The sequence below is a fragment of the Chenopodium quinoa genome, unplaced genomic scaffold (assembly GCF_001683475.1).
Source record: "Chenopodium quinoa cultivar QQ74 unplaced genomic scaffold, ASM168347v1, whole genome shotgun sequence".
Classification (NCBI taxonomy): domain Eukaryota; kingdom Viridiplantae; phylum Streptophyta; class Magnoliopsida; order Caryophyllales; family Amaranthaceae; genus Chenopodium; species Chenopodium quinoa.
Genome location: NW_018743858.1, coordinates 3,561,642 through 3,579,301, shown reverse-complemented (window position 1 = coordinate 3,579,301; position 17,660 = coordinate 3,561,642). Strand labels below are relative to the sequence as shown.

General features: G+C 34.9%; 1 protein-coding gene across 1 annotated transcript; it reads right to left on the bottom strand.

Annotated features, from left to right (window-relative positions):
• Positions 1 to 624: 624 nt before the first annotated feature.
• On the bottom strand, positions 625 to 4,701 carry LOC110686424 (serpin-ZX-like). The gene is made up of 2 exons (XM_021863037.1): positions 4,088 to 4,701; positions 625 to 1,640 (listed from the first exon to the last, which is right to left on the bottom strand). The coding sequence occupies exons 1-2, from the start codon at positions 4,475 to 4,477 to the stop codon at positions 861 to 863; spliced, it is 1,170 nt and encodes a 389-aa protein (XP_021718729.1). The 5' UTR covers positions 4,478 to 4,701; the 3' UTR covers positions 625 to 860.
• Positions 4,702 to 17,660: the final 12,959 nt, after the last annotated feature.

Here is a 17,660-nt window from a genome sequence, read left to right as displayed (position 1 = left end):
CCCATTTTATGCCAGTTTGTTTTGTGTAGATAGTAATAGTAGATGGCAATAAGAAACACTTATCATCTTTTTTGTTTTCGTGTGCTCTCAACTCTCAAGTAGTCAAGTATAAATGTATAACGGAGGAAATTGAGAAAACTTGTGACGATCAGAAAGAATATTTACAATTGCTGTTCTAAAGCAGGAAGCGAATCAGCAACTCAAGCCGAGACCCCAACAGGTTTCCTTTAGGTTCACTTAAAGAATCCTTTGACAACCATACCAGATCGACATATTCATATTGATGGTGCATAAGAATATACAGATAGAACAGCAGCGATCATTAAGGTTACTTTACGGGACAAGTTAAAACGATACGTACAAGTCTTTCAAAAAAAAAAAAAAAAAAACACATACAAGGTAAAACAATACATGCCAATTCAGCCTTGCAAACTGAAGCCATGGCCTATCAATCATAATTTCGACAAAATAAAATTAATGGCAGACTCTAAGATTCTGGTACCAATTCTAAGCCATCTGGTAAAGCCTCTTATGGAGAGATCTGAGAAACTATTCAAAAAACTAAAGAGGAAGCACAATCCATAGCTAGTTGTACTCAGTCAGTTGCCTGGCAAATAATAAGAGTAGCTGTATTATCATCAAACAAAAGTTATATTATTAACTGCCAAACACCAAGATCTCATGCACAATACAGACAGTACCTCCTACAGTAAATAGAAAAATTATGTAAAACGTCTCACAATAAAAATACATAGATAACTACGCACTATTTAATCATACGAAAGCGTGAAAAAGTTAAGTGAGATATGGTTGTGTTATTCTTTGATACTTATATCACATTGCTTCAGAACTCGAACTTTCTAATCCTCAAGAGGATTCTTAGTATGCCCACTAAATAGCACAACTCCAGTCATGTCTTCCCTTATAAGGAACATAAATGGATGATCAGCCACAAAGTCCAACTTCGATGGAATCCTTAAGCTCCTGAAAGCTATTACAGCAGCAGAAGCAGCTGCTGCTTCGGTACCTTCCTCATTGACTTCGATAAAGGATTTTTGGAAAATGCTCGATACATAGAGATTTTTGGCCACGGGTGAGTCTACCATTTCAGTTAGGCCACCCCCTGTAAAGGGCAATTCAACTCCTAAGCCCTTTAAAACCTTGGAAGCTTCAAATCCAAATGAAATCTTGAATCTAGGAAGCCTAAAATCACCCACTTCAACTTTTTCGAATGGGAGGTGTTCATTTAAGAAACCAGATTGAGAGCTTACTTTCTGCATCAAAGCTGAAAGCCCATCTTTAACATCTGGAAGGAAGATATACATGGAAAATTGTCGCTTGTCTTCTCCTTGTTTGTAAGGAAGACTAAGGACTTTGAATCCATCAAAAGCTCTGATGAGCTGTTTCTTCTTGCTAGTCATAAAAGGCACTTTAACTGAGCTACCACTTAGAAGATGAAAGTCGTCTTCCTTTGTTTTAGACACATCAAATTTCTCATTCCATGCTCCCTTGAAGTAAACTGAATTCGCAAAGATGAGCCTCGTTGTGTTATCAACAGACCCAGGAGGCAGCAACTCTTTGATAAGGCCACTAGTTTGCTTCTCAGCCCACGAATTCACATCAGAGGCCACTTCAACTGCCTACATAAAAAGAACTACATGTGAGTGGTGTGACCATGTGAATAATGTGTTCATAAGGGCAGTGTCTAAGAATTGTTGGCATCTGAGTTTATGGAGCAAAATTATAGCATATCATTTGTCATGATTTCAATCATAGTAGGTGTCTGAGTTTATGGAGCAAAATTATGAATGCCAAACCTAATACAAGTAATTAATAAATGGTTAATGGAACAAAACATACTTGAAGATTTAAAGCACAATAAAAAATTTTAGGAACACGATGTAGTCTAACCCCTAACTAAAGCCAAATAAGCAATAATACTTGAGAAAACTGAACATTGCACTGTAAATTCTTTTGACATGACAGTCAATTGTCAGCATGCAGAATGATTGTCACAGAGTACAATAGACACAACCAAACCAAAAAAAAATAATTATAAAGATAAGAGTTCACACGCTGCGAGCACAAAACCTATAGATACTATTAACTTGTAAAGTTGCAAGGGGCAAAGGACAACTGGTCTTCCACAAGCCCCAACATTGGAGCATATCCCTGCCAGATGGCAGCTGTTTTATAAGCCTCCAATAAAAAAAAAAAAGAAAAAAAGAAAAAAGAAAAAGAAAAAGAAAAACAATTCCCTTAGGCTCCAGCAGTTTTGATTCTTTTACTCAAGGTTTTTTTTTCAGATCATCTCGAATCATAAATTACATGTCAATGTGAATTTTAAGGTAGTAATAATTGACTCATGTATGCAACAGAATAATGTTTGCTATAAAATATCTACTAAAAGATAAAATATTTTCCAGTTCCAATCTTAGTTTATCAGAATTTATACCATATCCCTCTCCCGCAAAACTCCCTTGCTAAAATTCCAAATGGTAAAATAATTTTGTTTGTATACTTAAATGACTAAAATGCCATATACTATGGATAACATACTCCGTACTACTTAACATAATCAAGCATTGTCTACATGTTCTCTTCATATCACAACTGAACTTGATGACAACCCACAATAACATGTAGTTAAGAAGCTTCAAAGGAAAAAAAATGTGATGGCCACAAAAATAGGTGTTCTTTGGGAAAAAATAGAAGGGGAAGAGATAACAAAGTTTCCCAAATTCAATGTAGAAAAGAATCTATTTATCACATCTTAAAAGTTTGATTCGCCCATCAATTCTTACCAGAATAGAGGAGAGTCTTTCAAAAGAGCATCAAAGAATGGAATCAATGAATGCCAAATGTACCGTCCATAGGCTTTATTCTTGAGTTGTAGTTATTCTCATATGAATAAACAATGCTTTTAGATTTAAATTGCCATGATAGCATGATCAAGCATCAGCACATATAATTAACTTATGTCAATAAATCACTTCTATCACATAAAACAGCAAAAAGTTTGCATGCTAAACAACAATCTTACCTAAAAGAGTCTGATTGGAAAATGGAAACAACCCATAAGGCCACAACAGTCGGTGTTCACTGTTCAGCAATATTAAGCAAGGTAAACTATTCCAAAGTGCAATTACTTTTCAGTAAACAGCACTTATAAAACAAATGACATACAAGTATACAACAGCACAAAATAGCTAAATCACTCGAATTTTCATTCATAATACAGAGGTTTTGATCGTGTTATATATTCAACATCAATAGAAAAATTTACCCAATTCCTATCAAACTGCATATAAAAACCATATCCTTCCCTCACACCTCTCATCCAAGAGACCAATTCCTATCTACTGCTTAAGGCTTGAGGAAAGAAATAATTAAAATTTGAATACCCAAAGCCTCTTACACCTATAAACAATCAAGTAATCACACACAAAATAATGAATCAATCATCTAGGAAAATTGCATTTAAACTAAGACCTTTGATATTAACTACCTAATTTGTTCAACTAAATCAGAGTTAATCCGCAATAATAAATTTCTATCAGTTATAATTACCAAAAATAAGTACACCATAAATTCATAAAATTAAAAAAAATAAAAATAAAAATCCGTAAATTACAGCTAGTACATACAAAATTACATATAACTTGCATCAGAAATTCAATATAACAAACATAAAATTAAAAACTCAAACACGGAAATGAACAAAATCCTCCCAGATTCAACAAATACTATCAGCATAATATTAATGGGATTTCTCTCAAATAAAATTGATTACCAAGTAATAGAAATCAGAGTGAAAATATCAGTAAATTAATTTCTGCATAATATAAGAACCAACACATCAACCAATTCCCCAACATTCCTTCTAACATATTATCCGAAACAACAAATTCCCGCAAAATGCATTACTCCCTCCGTCTCTAAAAGTTCTTCCCGTTTGTACCATGATTGTCTCCGAAAAAAAAGTATCCAACCCAAACCACGAACAACATTTAGAGACGGAGGGAGTAATAAACGATAACAAAACAAATCAAACAAAACAAGCAAACATAAAGAAGGGAAAACATACTTTGTTTAAAAAATCGACTTGATTAGAAGCAGCTTTATATACATCATCAACAATCTGTTTAAAAGTGGGTTTAAGAGGAAGAGTTTGATCAACCCAAACCCCATTTGCGAAACTCAATTTCGGGCCACCAGCAGCGCTACCATCAGCGAAAACAAGCGACACAAGTTCAGAAGAAAGCTTATTGAGATCGTCGGAAGATTTGGACTTAAGGTACGAGAGAACCTGATCACGGGTTGACCCGGATGACCCGGCTGCGATGAGGCTCAGTACGACATGGAGTGATAATGGTGAGAGAACCAGGTTGGTGTTGGTTGCCTCGATTGATGATACGTGTGATGTGAGGGATAGGGAGACGTCCGTTTGGTCGGTGATTGATTGTCGAAGGTCCATTTTTGAGGTCGGTTATTTGGACAAAGGATGGAAGAAAAGGGAGGATGTTTTGGCAATTTGTTTCAAACAGTGAGATTGTGATGATTTTTATAGAAAACTGCTTTATTATTCGACCAGATTTTTTTATTTATTTATTTATTTATTTATTTATTTATTTTTGAAACCAATCGACAAGATTAGTATTAATTTTTTTTTATAATTAATTTGTCATATTATATAAAAACGAGACAACTCATATATAATAAACAAATGCAATGCATATAAGAAGATGAAATAATAAGGCAAAAATTATTAAAACTATAATTTAAAAAAAATTATTTTTGATTAGTTGGGTTAAAAATATTTAACATAGTATACATTATATTATATATTAATGATGCATGTTATTCCCAACAAAACTATAAACCATAGATGTTGTATGGTTTTTTTTATTAATGAATTAATTTAGTTTAAAGAAACAACTATACAATGTACTTCCAAAAAATAAGCTAAGTAGAATAAGAAAATAAAAAATTAAAGCTGACACCATATATTGTATTGGCGGGAAATTTTTTAATGATAGCTTGACATATGTCCAAAATGATTGATGTAAGAATGACTTATTTTAGTAATAGTTAATAGATTTTTTTTAGAAAAAAAAAAAGTTATAAGTTGGTAAAATTATTACAGAACTATTTAACAAAAAATTAACTCAATTATTATTATTTCATAAGATTTCAAATCAACACCATGAATAGAAAAAAATTTATTTTATTTTTCATTGAACCTCACTATTGTACGACTATATAATGGTAATTTAAATGTTAATATTGTATTTTTAGGTCCGTTATTTTATACTCTCCACCATATTTCAACCTTCTAAATTATAGCTTATTCTCCATTAATTAATCAAAAGGTATCAAAATCTTGTGTAACTATTTTAAGTAAGTAGAACACGAAATAAAAAGGAATACAATCATTATAAAGATGATGTATTGGATTAGGAATAATATAATATTATATCTGTATTATACAAATATACCAAAAATAAAAGATTTTTGCTAAAAAGGAATTGAAAGAGGAGTTTTGGAGGGAAAAAACATAACCATGAAGTGACACGTGTCATTCTTGTGGTCTGTTTTAGTATTATGTTATTGATTGATACTCGAATGTACTATATATATATATATATATATATATATATATATATATATATATATATATATATAGTATAAGTGTAAGTATTTTTTTTCCTAAAAGGAAGTTGTGGAAAGAATGCATGAGAATTGAGAGTTGGGGGTTTGGAGTGTTGTGATGAAGTGTATTCGTGCTTCTTTCAAAAAAAAAATAAAAAGTGTATCCGTGCTAACGGCCTAACGCACGGTATATACGTAGCATGTATATTTAGAAAGAAAAAAAATAGGAGATGTGGAAGTTCTTTAGAAAAATAGAAAAGTGGAAGTTATTTAATTGAAGGTTATAGGAAAAAAAAAAAAAAAAAAAAAAAAAAAAAAAAAAAAAAAAAACCCTTAAAGGCATACGATTTGAGAATTGGGCTTTTGGAGGGCTGTGGTTAAGTGCTAAAAAATGACTCTACAATTATTATAAAAGATTGGTGTTGTTTTCTATTTTTCGGTTTATTGTTTATCAAAATTATATGCAAAAAGACTTAGTGGACCTAAGATCCATACATATGCAACTGGCATTATTTTGATCATAGTGACCGAAATATGATTATAGTGGCCTTTATTAAAACTTATGTGACCTGATTGTGAACTAAAGTGCACATGTGTCAGCCGACATTATATTGAACATAATGACCTTAATTTTAATATAGTGACCTTTATTATTCATATTATTGATCGGTGTATTAAAACTTTGTTATAAAAAAAATCAATCTCTTATGACCATTATAATAATACAATTTCTTTTATTATAACATTTTAATATTTAATTTAATTAACATAGTAACCTTTTTATTATTAATAAAACAATCATAGTGGCTCTAATATTAGTGGTTCACAATAAATTAATGTAAACCAAATCTATTTAAAACTTTGTAAATTATATGACACAAATTAGTAGGGGTGAGCATGGTCGGATACCCGAATCATTATCACTATCGGTTTGGGTAACTGATAACCAATAGCACAAAAAATGATATCTATGAACCGAACCGATAAGTTCGGGTACTCGGACTTTCATCTTCGGATCGGTTATTGAATACCCGATATGATATCCAATAATGAAAATTTAGACTTTATAATTTTGTTATAATGATATCATTCAACACTAATTAACAACAATACCACATGATTTTGATCAAATTACTAATTAATAATATTACTAATCATTTAAATTATTAAGTGATTATGAAATAAATTAAGAGTTTAGATTTTAGATAAATACTTTTAAGCAGGAAAAAAAATTGCTTATCGGATCGGATCAGGTAACCATTAAATTTAAAATGATACCTGATAACCATACCCGGTAATAAATTATCGGATCGGGTACCCGAACCATTATGGTTATTGGATCGAGTACCCTAATGTTTGTATCGGTTACGATTTGGTTTTTTGATGATTTTGCTCAACCCTATTACGTAGTATATGTTTTCATAAAAATAATTTTAAGAAAAAATTACTCCCTCCATTTCGAAATAATTGACATGTTGGACTTTTTTTCACTATTTATATATTGGCTTTGACTATAGTTTTTTTTTTTTATTACAGTAATATAGTAACAACATATATTATAAAAAGTAAATATTAACAAAATTGCATTAAGACGATTCAAACGAAATCTTACATGACTATGTTTTATCATAATTATAAGAAAATATTGTTAGGAAGTACTCAAAGATGGCGTGTTTTGTGAACAACTACTTGATTTTTTTTTCATTTTTTTAATTATTATTTTTTTTGTAAGCAACTACCCTTAAGATGTAAAACATTTTGTCACTCTAACCAAGAGATCTTCATGTTCTTCAAGTCTTTTGATTAACTCATTTTGATTCCATCTTTTCTTGCAATTAATCAAGAAGGCTTATATTCTTCAAATTTAGCTAAAACTGCAAAGAGGAAACAGTTGATGATACCAAATAAACATCAACCAGCTAAGTTGTTTGTTATCACTTAGAAACCTAAGGGGCCCAACATTAAGTATATATTACAAAAAGTTGTTATTTGAAAACTATATATTAAGACAATTTTAACACTATCAACATGACTATTTAATCTTATGTATAAAGAGATAATGGAGATCAAAGTGGTACATGTGAATAATGTAAAAGTCAATTTGGAACACTTATTTTGAAAACGGGAAAAGTAATAATGATTTATGCAAGTGAGGACCGTGAGGTTATTTGGAAAGAATAAAATTATAGTAGTCTCATGCCAAAATAGAAAGTGTTACAATACTTACATATATTCAAAAATGTTTGCAAGCACGTATGAACAGAGGAGCCAGTACTTTTGATGGGAGCATAAAAATGGAAATTGTTCAAACTAGTTTAGGACAAAGGGAGCAGAAGTATAGAGAGGGGAGGTAAGGGAATTCTTCTACTCTCAAGCAAATGTAGTTGGTGGGGCTCCAACTCGCGACCTCAAAGTTATAAGGTGAGCTCAAAGTTACTCGTATTATTCTTGCATGATCATTAGGTTTGAAACAAAAATACAGTACAAGTATACAACAATGCTGCTTATATAAAATAAAATGACATTATTTAACAATTAGCTTTTAGCTTTTAAATATTCTTCGTATTTTATTACTTGCTCTATTTCTCTATGCGCGGCGTTTTAGGAGAAATAGTATGTAGAAAGTAATAAAATATGAAGGAAGTGGGTTGGTGGAAAAATAATGTATGATAGCTAGGAGGAGAGAGAATAAGAAATATTAAAGCTAAGTATGATAGTTGAAGGGTCCACTAGGAGAGAAGAAATGAGTAAAATATTGTGAAAGGTTTCTGAAAAAGGAAATGAAACAAGTAATAAAATACGGCCACAACAGGAAAGTGGAGCAAGTAATAAAATACGGAAGGAGTATTTGTTACTTCATTTTTATAAATAGAGTTGAGACAATTATGCCCATTAAAATATTAATTTATATATTTACCTTTAAATATCTTTGTTCTCTTTTTATGACTAGTGTTAAGATTATTTATGCCCCTTAATATGTTTATTTACTTATTTGTCCTCACTAATGTTAATTGCCTCTTTTTTAGAACTCTTAAGAATAGTGTGAGATTGATGAATAATACTTATATAGTATTTATAGCTACGTTTTTGCTACGTTTATAGTTGCTTTTAGGTCTTTTAGTCTCTTTTTAAGTTATTTTTCCATAAGTTGTCCATTTTAAGCTTTATTACACGTTTGTGTTTTCTTAATGTTTCAGGTGATTTAATAATCATTTGAATGCTTTCGGAATGTTTAGGGTTGATTTGGATGATATTTGGATGGAATGTCGATTAATTGAGTTTATTGATGGAATAGTTTATGTTCGTGGATGCTAATTTTGATGATAATATGCATGAAAAATTGTTATAGCATCCATAAGGGTCGCTATGCACCTTTTGGGAATGAATTTGAGTTAGAAACGAAGCTAAATGACGATTTACATAGGGGCAAACTGACCCTTGTCCACTATTTTGAGCATAACTTGAGTTCTACATATTGGATTCAAGTGATTCAAGTTGAGTTGAATACTAGACTTGAATAGATTTCCAACGATAGGTCACCCGCCCCAAGATAACTTCTACAACAGAAGTTATGGCCATTTCAATCCAAGCGTGTAGTCTATTTCTAGGGTTTTGGAATCCATGTTTATGTGATGAATCTTGATTGATATTTTGATTATTGATAGAGTTTATATTGTTAATCTTGAAACTTGATCAATTGTTTGATTAATTATTGTTAATAAGAGTTTGAATCAAAAGATCGTACTTTTAGAGGGTTACCTACAATTAGCATGCAATTCTGATAAGGTTAGCGACCAAACTACATATGTTGAATTGAGAGTGTTAAGACCCGATCATAGGCTTAGCAATTGCTCTAGATGATTAATTGATTGAATTGTTATTGATATTTGATAGGTTTAGAACTATAAACATGGTGAACCATAACCCTAGGTCATTTTATTAATTGTTTTATTCCTATTTTAATTTAGACTACTTTTGTATCCCAACTTGTGACATAATTTAGTTTCTCCGAATCTTTAGAAGTTTGATTGAATAGTCATCACCCTGTGGATTCGACCCTACTTACCTACTACATTATTAGTTGGATTTGTTAGGAATTTATTTTTGACAGGTGTACGACAACCTATCAGTGATCATTTAATTTATACGCTAAAAATATTTGTTTACGCATTTTCCCTTATTAATGCTGACTATAACTAAAGTTGTGACATAAAACCAAAAAAAAAAAAACTCCCTGGATATGGCTAGATATGACACATGCATCGCGCATGTTAGCCACCTTAGTAGTAATAAAAATTGAATACGTAAAAAAGTGAACATTTAGTATAGGAAAAATTGTCAAAAATAAAATGACCTTTCAGCAGTCTTCCAAAAATAAAATGACCTTTTGATTATTCCAAAATAAAACGTTTTTTGATAACCATCAGCTCAAAATAGAACGCTACCGATTGACGACCTGTTTAATAGGTTTATGTGACATGTGTTACAATGCGATAGGTAAGGGTTTTTATTTCACAATTTTCTTTCTTAAAAAACTGATTTCAATTTTTTTTAAAAAATCACCCAACCCCCTACCCCCGTGGCCAACCTTGCTACGGTCGATGAACCAAACCCCAACCCCAACTCCAGCCTTCGCCTCGGCCGTCGTCGCAAAGCCAACCCATCCCCTCACCCCTGCCGCCGTAGCAAACCCAAACCAACCTTAGCCCCCCCACCCTTGCTGTCGTTGGAAAACCCAAATCCAAACCCAAACCCCTTGTATATATTTGGCGAATCACACCTTATTTTTGGAATTAAATGCTAAGGAAAGTTTTTTGTTGTTTTGGAGGAAACCCTTTGTCCCATATTTGTGGGATAAGGAAGAATTTACTTGTTTATATATTGGAGGAAAAGTGTTTTGTCCCACATTAGTGGGAAAAGTATATTTTACATGGTTTAAATGTGAGTGTTTATACTTTGATGTTTGACGTGATTTCCCTATTATTGTGGGCTAGAAGGGGGCATCCCCACGCACGCGCCACCGCCGCCCGGCCGGTTTGGTTCGTGTTTGTGGCACGTGCGCGGTGTGGTGTGTCTACTTTTTTGGGCTAAGTCGTACCTGATATTCCAATTTTATGAGATTGTTCAGTTACGAAGTCCACAACAACGTTTGAATTGGTCTTTCACATCGTTGTAACTGTTCACTGATTTTCCTCCACGATTATTTGCGTGGCTTGATTATCTCCAGCAGTTACAATTTTCTTCTTCTTTAAATGCTGGTATTTTTGTGGCTTTTAGAAACACAAAAATTCTTTCATCTTCTTCCTCTTTTGCTTTCGGTTTTCCTCTACGATTGTTCTGAGCATTTTTGTGAGTTCCTAATCTCTCTTTTTGAGTGCACATTAAGGGAGATCGCTGTGTTAAATCTTTGGGGGCATCGCCATCTCTGATTGCACCATAGTCGGGGCGAATTTTGCTTCTAAGATAGTGTTCCTAATACATCATAACTCTATACATACATTAAACAAATTCAGCCCACATTTCAATTTATTTTCTGATTTTACAGTTTTCCATCCTACACTTATCCCACCCTTTTTTGCGTGGGATTCAACGATTGGGGTTTGTGGCTTGGTTAGTGGGGTTGTTTTGGGGTGTGTGGGGCGGGTGAGGGGGGTTTTTGGGTGATTTCGGGATGGTTTCAAGGGATTAGGTGGTGACGGGGTTGCTGTGGGGTGGGTTTCAAGGTGGTTACAAGGCGGTTTTCATGGTTGCTGGGGGTTGAGGAATGGTTGGGGGAAAGGGGAGGGGCGATAGAGGGTGGCGGGGCTGGTAGGTTGTGAGGTAGGTCGGCATAGGGTGGCTGCGGTGAGCGACATGTGGTAAACGATGGTGATTGTTGGTGAGCAGGGGAGGAGAGTGATATTTTTTTAAAAAAATTTGTTTTTTAAAACTAAAAATAAATTTCTTTTAATAAAAAATGTAAAATAATTCTAACTAATCATAGTTCAACACGTGTCCATGTTTAACCTCTTAAACCGGTTACCGAATTTTTTATTCTATTTTGAGCAGATGGTTCTTAAAGGTCGTTTTATTTCGGAATAATCAAACGGTCATTTTATTTTTGGAAGACCGCTGAAATGTCATTTTATTTTTGACAATTTTTCCTTTAGTATATTGAAAATGAACATGATTGTCAAACAAGCATATATATATATAGTCCCTGGACCATGCCCTATACAATGAACATTTAGTTTAAAAATTTAAAATAACACATAATAAAAATGAATATTTAGTAATAACAAATGAACACTTCAAAAAAAAAAAAAATGAATATTTACAATACAAAAAATGAACATGATTATCATAACAAAATGCCCTAATGAACACATCAAAAAATAGTATAGATGAACATTTATACATGATATTAAAAAAATAAACAATTCTAATAAAATATGGAATATTTAGTATATTAAAAAAACACATGATTATCGTAACAAAATACTCTAATGAGTGTAATATATACACATGTTCATCTTTCCTATATTAATGTTCATTTTGCAAAATTTATATTTAAATAAAAAACAGAGGTAAAAAATAAAATAATAGATAATCAATGATATTCTAAGCTATTTGGATCAATCACGTACTCTTTGTTCACAAATCCATAATTACTTTATCTTATTTCTCCTCCAACCACCGTCAAAGCCATTGTTCACTCATTGCAAGTTTGTAACCACAAACACCATTAAAATTTAAAAGGTTTTTTTTTTGTTTTTTGAGAAATTACCTAATAATAAAAATCGATTTTTGTGAGAAACTACCTATTATAAAATATGTTGTAAGAAACTACCTATTAAAATACAAAATGTTGTAAAAGGCTACCATAAGCCAAAATCTCGTCGTTGACTTTTTACTCCGGCATTGACTGGACCATGTGACCCTCACGTGACCTTTACTAACCCCCTGCTGCCCCTCCCCCTCCCTTTTCCAGTTTTCGACCACCCCCACCCCCACCCCCTTACCACCGCCTCCCCCTCCTTTGTCCAATTTTCGACCACCCCCACCCCTGCCGTGCTTGTTGCCCCTCCGCCTCCCTTATCCAAATTTTAATCATCCCCAACCCTGCAGCCCTCCTTTTCCCTAACCGTCCCTAACCCATGCAACACTCCATTGCAATTACTATTTACGACCTTTGGTGTAATACTCCGTATTTTTATAATATTATATATATATAATTATTTATTTTATTTATAAATTAAAATGATTTATTTCATTTTAAATGAATTAATTATTTAAATATAAATTAAGTGTGTATAAAATAATATGTTTTATTAATTGGGGCAATAAAATGTTTTAATTTGAGTCAACATCAATTAAATTGTTGGATCAACTTGTTGGGAATCAAAGAATTCTTAAGAGCCCAACAAGTTGGACTCAAAGGAAAATTTAAGAAGTAGGATTAGTTATGACAGTTTTGTAAATAAGTGTTTTTGTTTTTAAAAAAGGGGATATAAAGTAGGGATGTCAACGGGGCGGGGCGGATGTTGAATTTCCCATCCCCATCCCCATCTAACATTAGCATCCCCATCCCCATCCCCATCCCCGTGGCGGGTCCAAAATTCATCCCCATCCCCGCCCCAACGGGTACAATTCCAAAACCATCCTCGCCCCACCTCCCACTTGGATATCCACCTCCACCTAACCCCCACCCAAGACCCACCAAATCCCCGACTTCCAAATATAACAATATTACGTAATATACTAATATAGATTACAATAAAAAAATCATTGTAAATATTAAGTTTATTACAACATATTATATTTAGTTATCTACTACTTTATTTTACATAATTTTTTTAAATATAAAATAATATAAAAGTATACAATTTTTTTTTTTAGATATATAGATGTGGGTATAAGGTGGGGATGGGGTGGGTACGAAGTGGGGCGGGGGACGGGCAGGTACAACCTAAAATCCACCCCCGTCTCATCACCCATGGCAGGTATGGTTTTCATCCCCATCCCCGCCCCACCACCCACCAAATCAGGACCCACTGGGGTGGGGATGGGGCGGGTCTCCTACTTGACCTGCCCCACTAACATCCCTAATATAAATACCCCAAAACCCCAAGAATTTCACACTTAAAAATCGAATTGTCAGATTTTACAAAAGCCTTAATTTTTCCTCTTATTTTCTCTCTTCTTTTTCCTCCTTATTTCTCCTCTCTTTCCCACACCTCTTCCTCCTCTCTCCCACGCACCACTAGCGCCACCACCACCACCGGCAGCACTGACAGCCCAGCCGTGCGCCACCTCTTCTCCCTTTTCCTCCTCCTTACAGTTTGGTAAAAGAAAGAAAAAAAAGAAGCTTTTTTCTCCTAATTTAATTTCTAGCTTGTTTTAATTAATTCAAAGCATGATTTTAATTATATTTTGATGTTGTTTTTGGGTAGTTGATGTTTTTAATTTATTCTTATAATTTTCAGATTTTAATTTAATGAAAAAAACCCCAATTTACAAACCCTATAATTTGTGAATTTAATATTTATGATTAGGATTTGATCCTAGGTTATTGTGGTTGTTAAATTAATGATTGGAACATGTTTTAATGAGTTTAAAGCCCTTAATTAATGCTAGAATTTAATTACACCTACTACTTTTTAATTATTATGTTAGTTTTTGATTACCCATAAAAGGGAAAAGGTTATTAATGATTTAAATATGATTTTCTAGTCCATTTCGTGATATTTTTTATTAATTAAGTATGCTGAAATTTTATTTAAGTCATGAAAACCAAGTCTTTTTGAAAGGATTTTGAGTATTCACTTAAAGAAAAGGTTTTAAGGCTTTTAAACCATTAAATTGGGTTAATTAGTAAGGTTTAAAGTATATTATAGTTGCTTGAAGTTTGTGAGAATAGTGGATCAAATAAATTATAGTTAGGTATTTTTATTTGTAGGAAGCTTCGAGCTAGGTGATTTCTAGCGAGTGTGGCCGAGTTTAGGCACTATTCAAGGTACGTATGCGCATAGAAATATTTACGTATGCGTAGTATCATCCTAGGAATGTAAAGTATGTTTCAAGTGATGGGTTAGTGTAGCATGTTTGGTTAATTATATTCTTGGAGTGGATGTTGGTTGATCATGAACTATTGTGCAAGCATGTGAACATGTTATTTAAGGCATGATACAAGTTGAATGTGTATGAATCATGGAAGTATGTTTTATTTTCAAGTATCAAGGAAGCATGAATTTAATAAGCCTTGGTTATCTATGTTTATAAGAGCTAAAGTTAGAATTATTGAGCATTATTCATGATTTTATTTCTCACCCATTTATTATTGGAGTTGAGTCAAGAAGTTAGCTTAATTATTTACTCACTCATGTAAGTTGAGATTGAGTCAAGGAAGTTTATTAGTGCATCTTATGCACCAAGATAGTAATAATGCAACTTTGTACACAAAACTAGGCAAGAAACCTTAATAAAATAAATAGTATTTGGTCACTAACTAATTCAAGAATGAAATGGAAGTATGTGTTGATTGTTATTATATTTGTTCTTGATTGATTGGTTGGAGTCATCACAAGTTAAATTGGTAAATCACGTAAAGTGTAAGAGGATACGCACCAAAACTCTTGGAATGTATACACCTTGAGTATGAACACATGGGGGGAGTTATGTGACTTTATATTTGATCATAGCTTCTACAGGGGTACATGACGATGTACTTTCTTTTATTATTAATGCGTTGGAATTTCGTCACAAGGTGACATAGTAGGTGCCAATTGGGGTAGCTCCCTAATTGGAAGCTCAATATTTAAATGGGCTATTTTCAAGGAAGGAAACCCGGTTGATGCGTAATCTAAAACTATTATTTAATAATTAATATTGTTAAAAGGTAAGTTGACTTGTGAATTGTTTGGCGAGCATGTTTTAATTATTTATAGATGCTAGGATATTTATGTTAGTATGGTGCATATGTACTCAACTTTTGCTGATTCGCGATTTTGTGTTTGTGTTTGGCTTTCCTTTGGATTGGCCCCACTATGACCCATTTATATGGTGAGTAGAAGGGTTGAAATAAAGAGAAAGTGATAGGTACTTGAAGCATGAAGAGTGTTTCGGGGTTTTCTGATGTCCTGCGGGAGAGTTACAATTCCGAGACTAGAACCGGACGCCTGTACCTGCAAAACAAACAGATGCTCCGGATGATTGGAGATCCGCCTCTGACGGTCAAGTTAGTACTTGATTAAGGAGTAATTAATGCGGAAATTAAAGTGATTGGGTCTCTCTAGGTGAGAGTGTTTAATGTGTGTAATCTGCGTTTTTAGCGTAATCTCCCTTAATGAGGATTAAGGGAGGTATTTATAACCTCGGGAAACGTGTCAATCTAGGTTTAGGTTAACCTTGGGCTGATTGGGCTTCCCTCGGAAGTTGGGCCTAGGTGACCGGTTATCCCAAGTGTCATGGGAAGGACACGTGTCGTGTCGTAATTGGTCCATAGTGGACGGATCATTGCTTGACACGTGGCAGGCTCCTGTTGGCCCATGTGACGGACACATGGCGGAACCTGATTGGTCCACTTGTCAGATGGTGATTGGGAAAAATCCCCTAATCATTTGCCCCTCACAGGTGGCACGTGACTGGTCACGTGTTACCTGTGACAGGTATCGCCCTGTAACAGGCGATGGCCTGCTACAGGTGTGACTCGGCGAGAGGCCGAGAGATTCTCCCGCCAAAATTTTGAATTCTGGAAGTGACCCTTCCCCTTCTCACTTCGCCTATATAAAGGAGTGTTGACTTCGGTCATTTTCACACTTGAAAACTTTGTGAGAGAACATTCGGACCCCTGAACTTGCTCTAACATTTTGGACCCTTTCTGCCTACCGCCTGCTCTGACAAGCCGACTGCAAAGGATTTTCAGAACTTCATCAATCGTCACTCGTTCAGGTAACCGTCGGTTCTCTTACTCATAATTTTCTCTTTACTTTATTCTTTTTTGAAATGGCACCACGGAAGCACACGACACGACCTAGGTTAGTGATCAGCCGGTCACCGGGGACGGCTGAATCTAGGACTAGGAATGCCGCCTGCCCTTTTCTGGACCCATCTTTGCCCTTTATACAAAGTTCGACTGTATTTGTGTCTATGAAGAGCATGATGGCCAGAACAAAAAAGACTGCCAGGATCTCAAACTCAGACGGCTCCTCCCACAGGGTGCCGATTAGTGAAACATCTGACCAGGCGCCAGATGTGGAAGTGAAACAAAGCGGCTTGAAAGCCGGCAGTTCTGAGGGAGGAGTCAAAGTGACCCCTTCCCATTTTACAGTTGACAATTCTACATTCTCTCCTGCTCCTTTTAAAGGAGAGGAGGCGGGCCCCTCCGGGAGAGGGGAGGAGTCGTCCTCTTCGGACTCGTCAGAGGACGATTCCGAGTCTAGCTCTTCTGGCCATGCTTCCCTGGACACAGAAGAGAAAAACAGTCGCCTACAAGAGGCGAGGCTTTCTCACGTAGTTGAGAAGGGGGACAATTGGGCGGAGCCATCCGCCTCTCACCGAGAGCAAAATACCCCTTACTACTGCACGGTACCTCGGGGCCGGATCACGGCCATGCAAGAGAAAGTGGAGAGCTTTATCGCAAACCACACAATGGGCCCCGGCTTTTTAGTGTTCGTGCCGGATCCAGAAGACACAGTCGTATGGCCGGCTGGTACCAGTTATGATGGCGCCTGCTTTGGCTGCTACGAGGCGGCCATCAAGGCTGGGCTGCGCTTCCCACTACATCCAGCTGTTCAGCGGATCTTGGATGGGTATGAGTTGGGGTTATGGCAGTTAGCCCCGAACTCCTGGGTCAACGTACTCGGCTATGTGGCCGGGTGCGAACTGCACGGGGTGGAGCCGAGCTTCGAGGCTTTCGCCCACATGAACCACCTCAGCCGGACCCCTAAGGCAGGCGGTATCGGCTGGTATCAATTGACGAGCCACAGGGGCTACCTCATGACGAGAGGTAAAGCAAACAAATGGAAGGA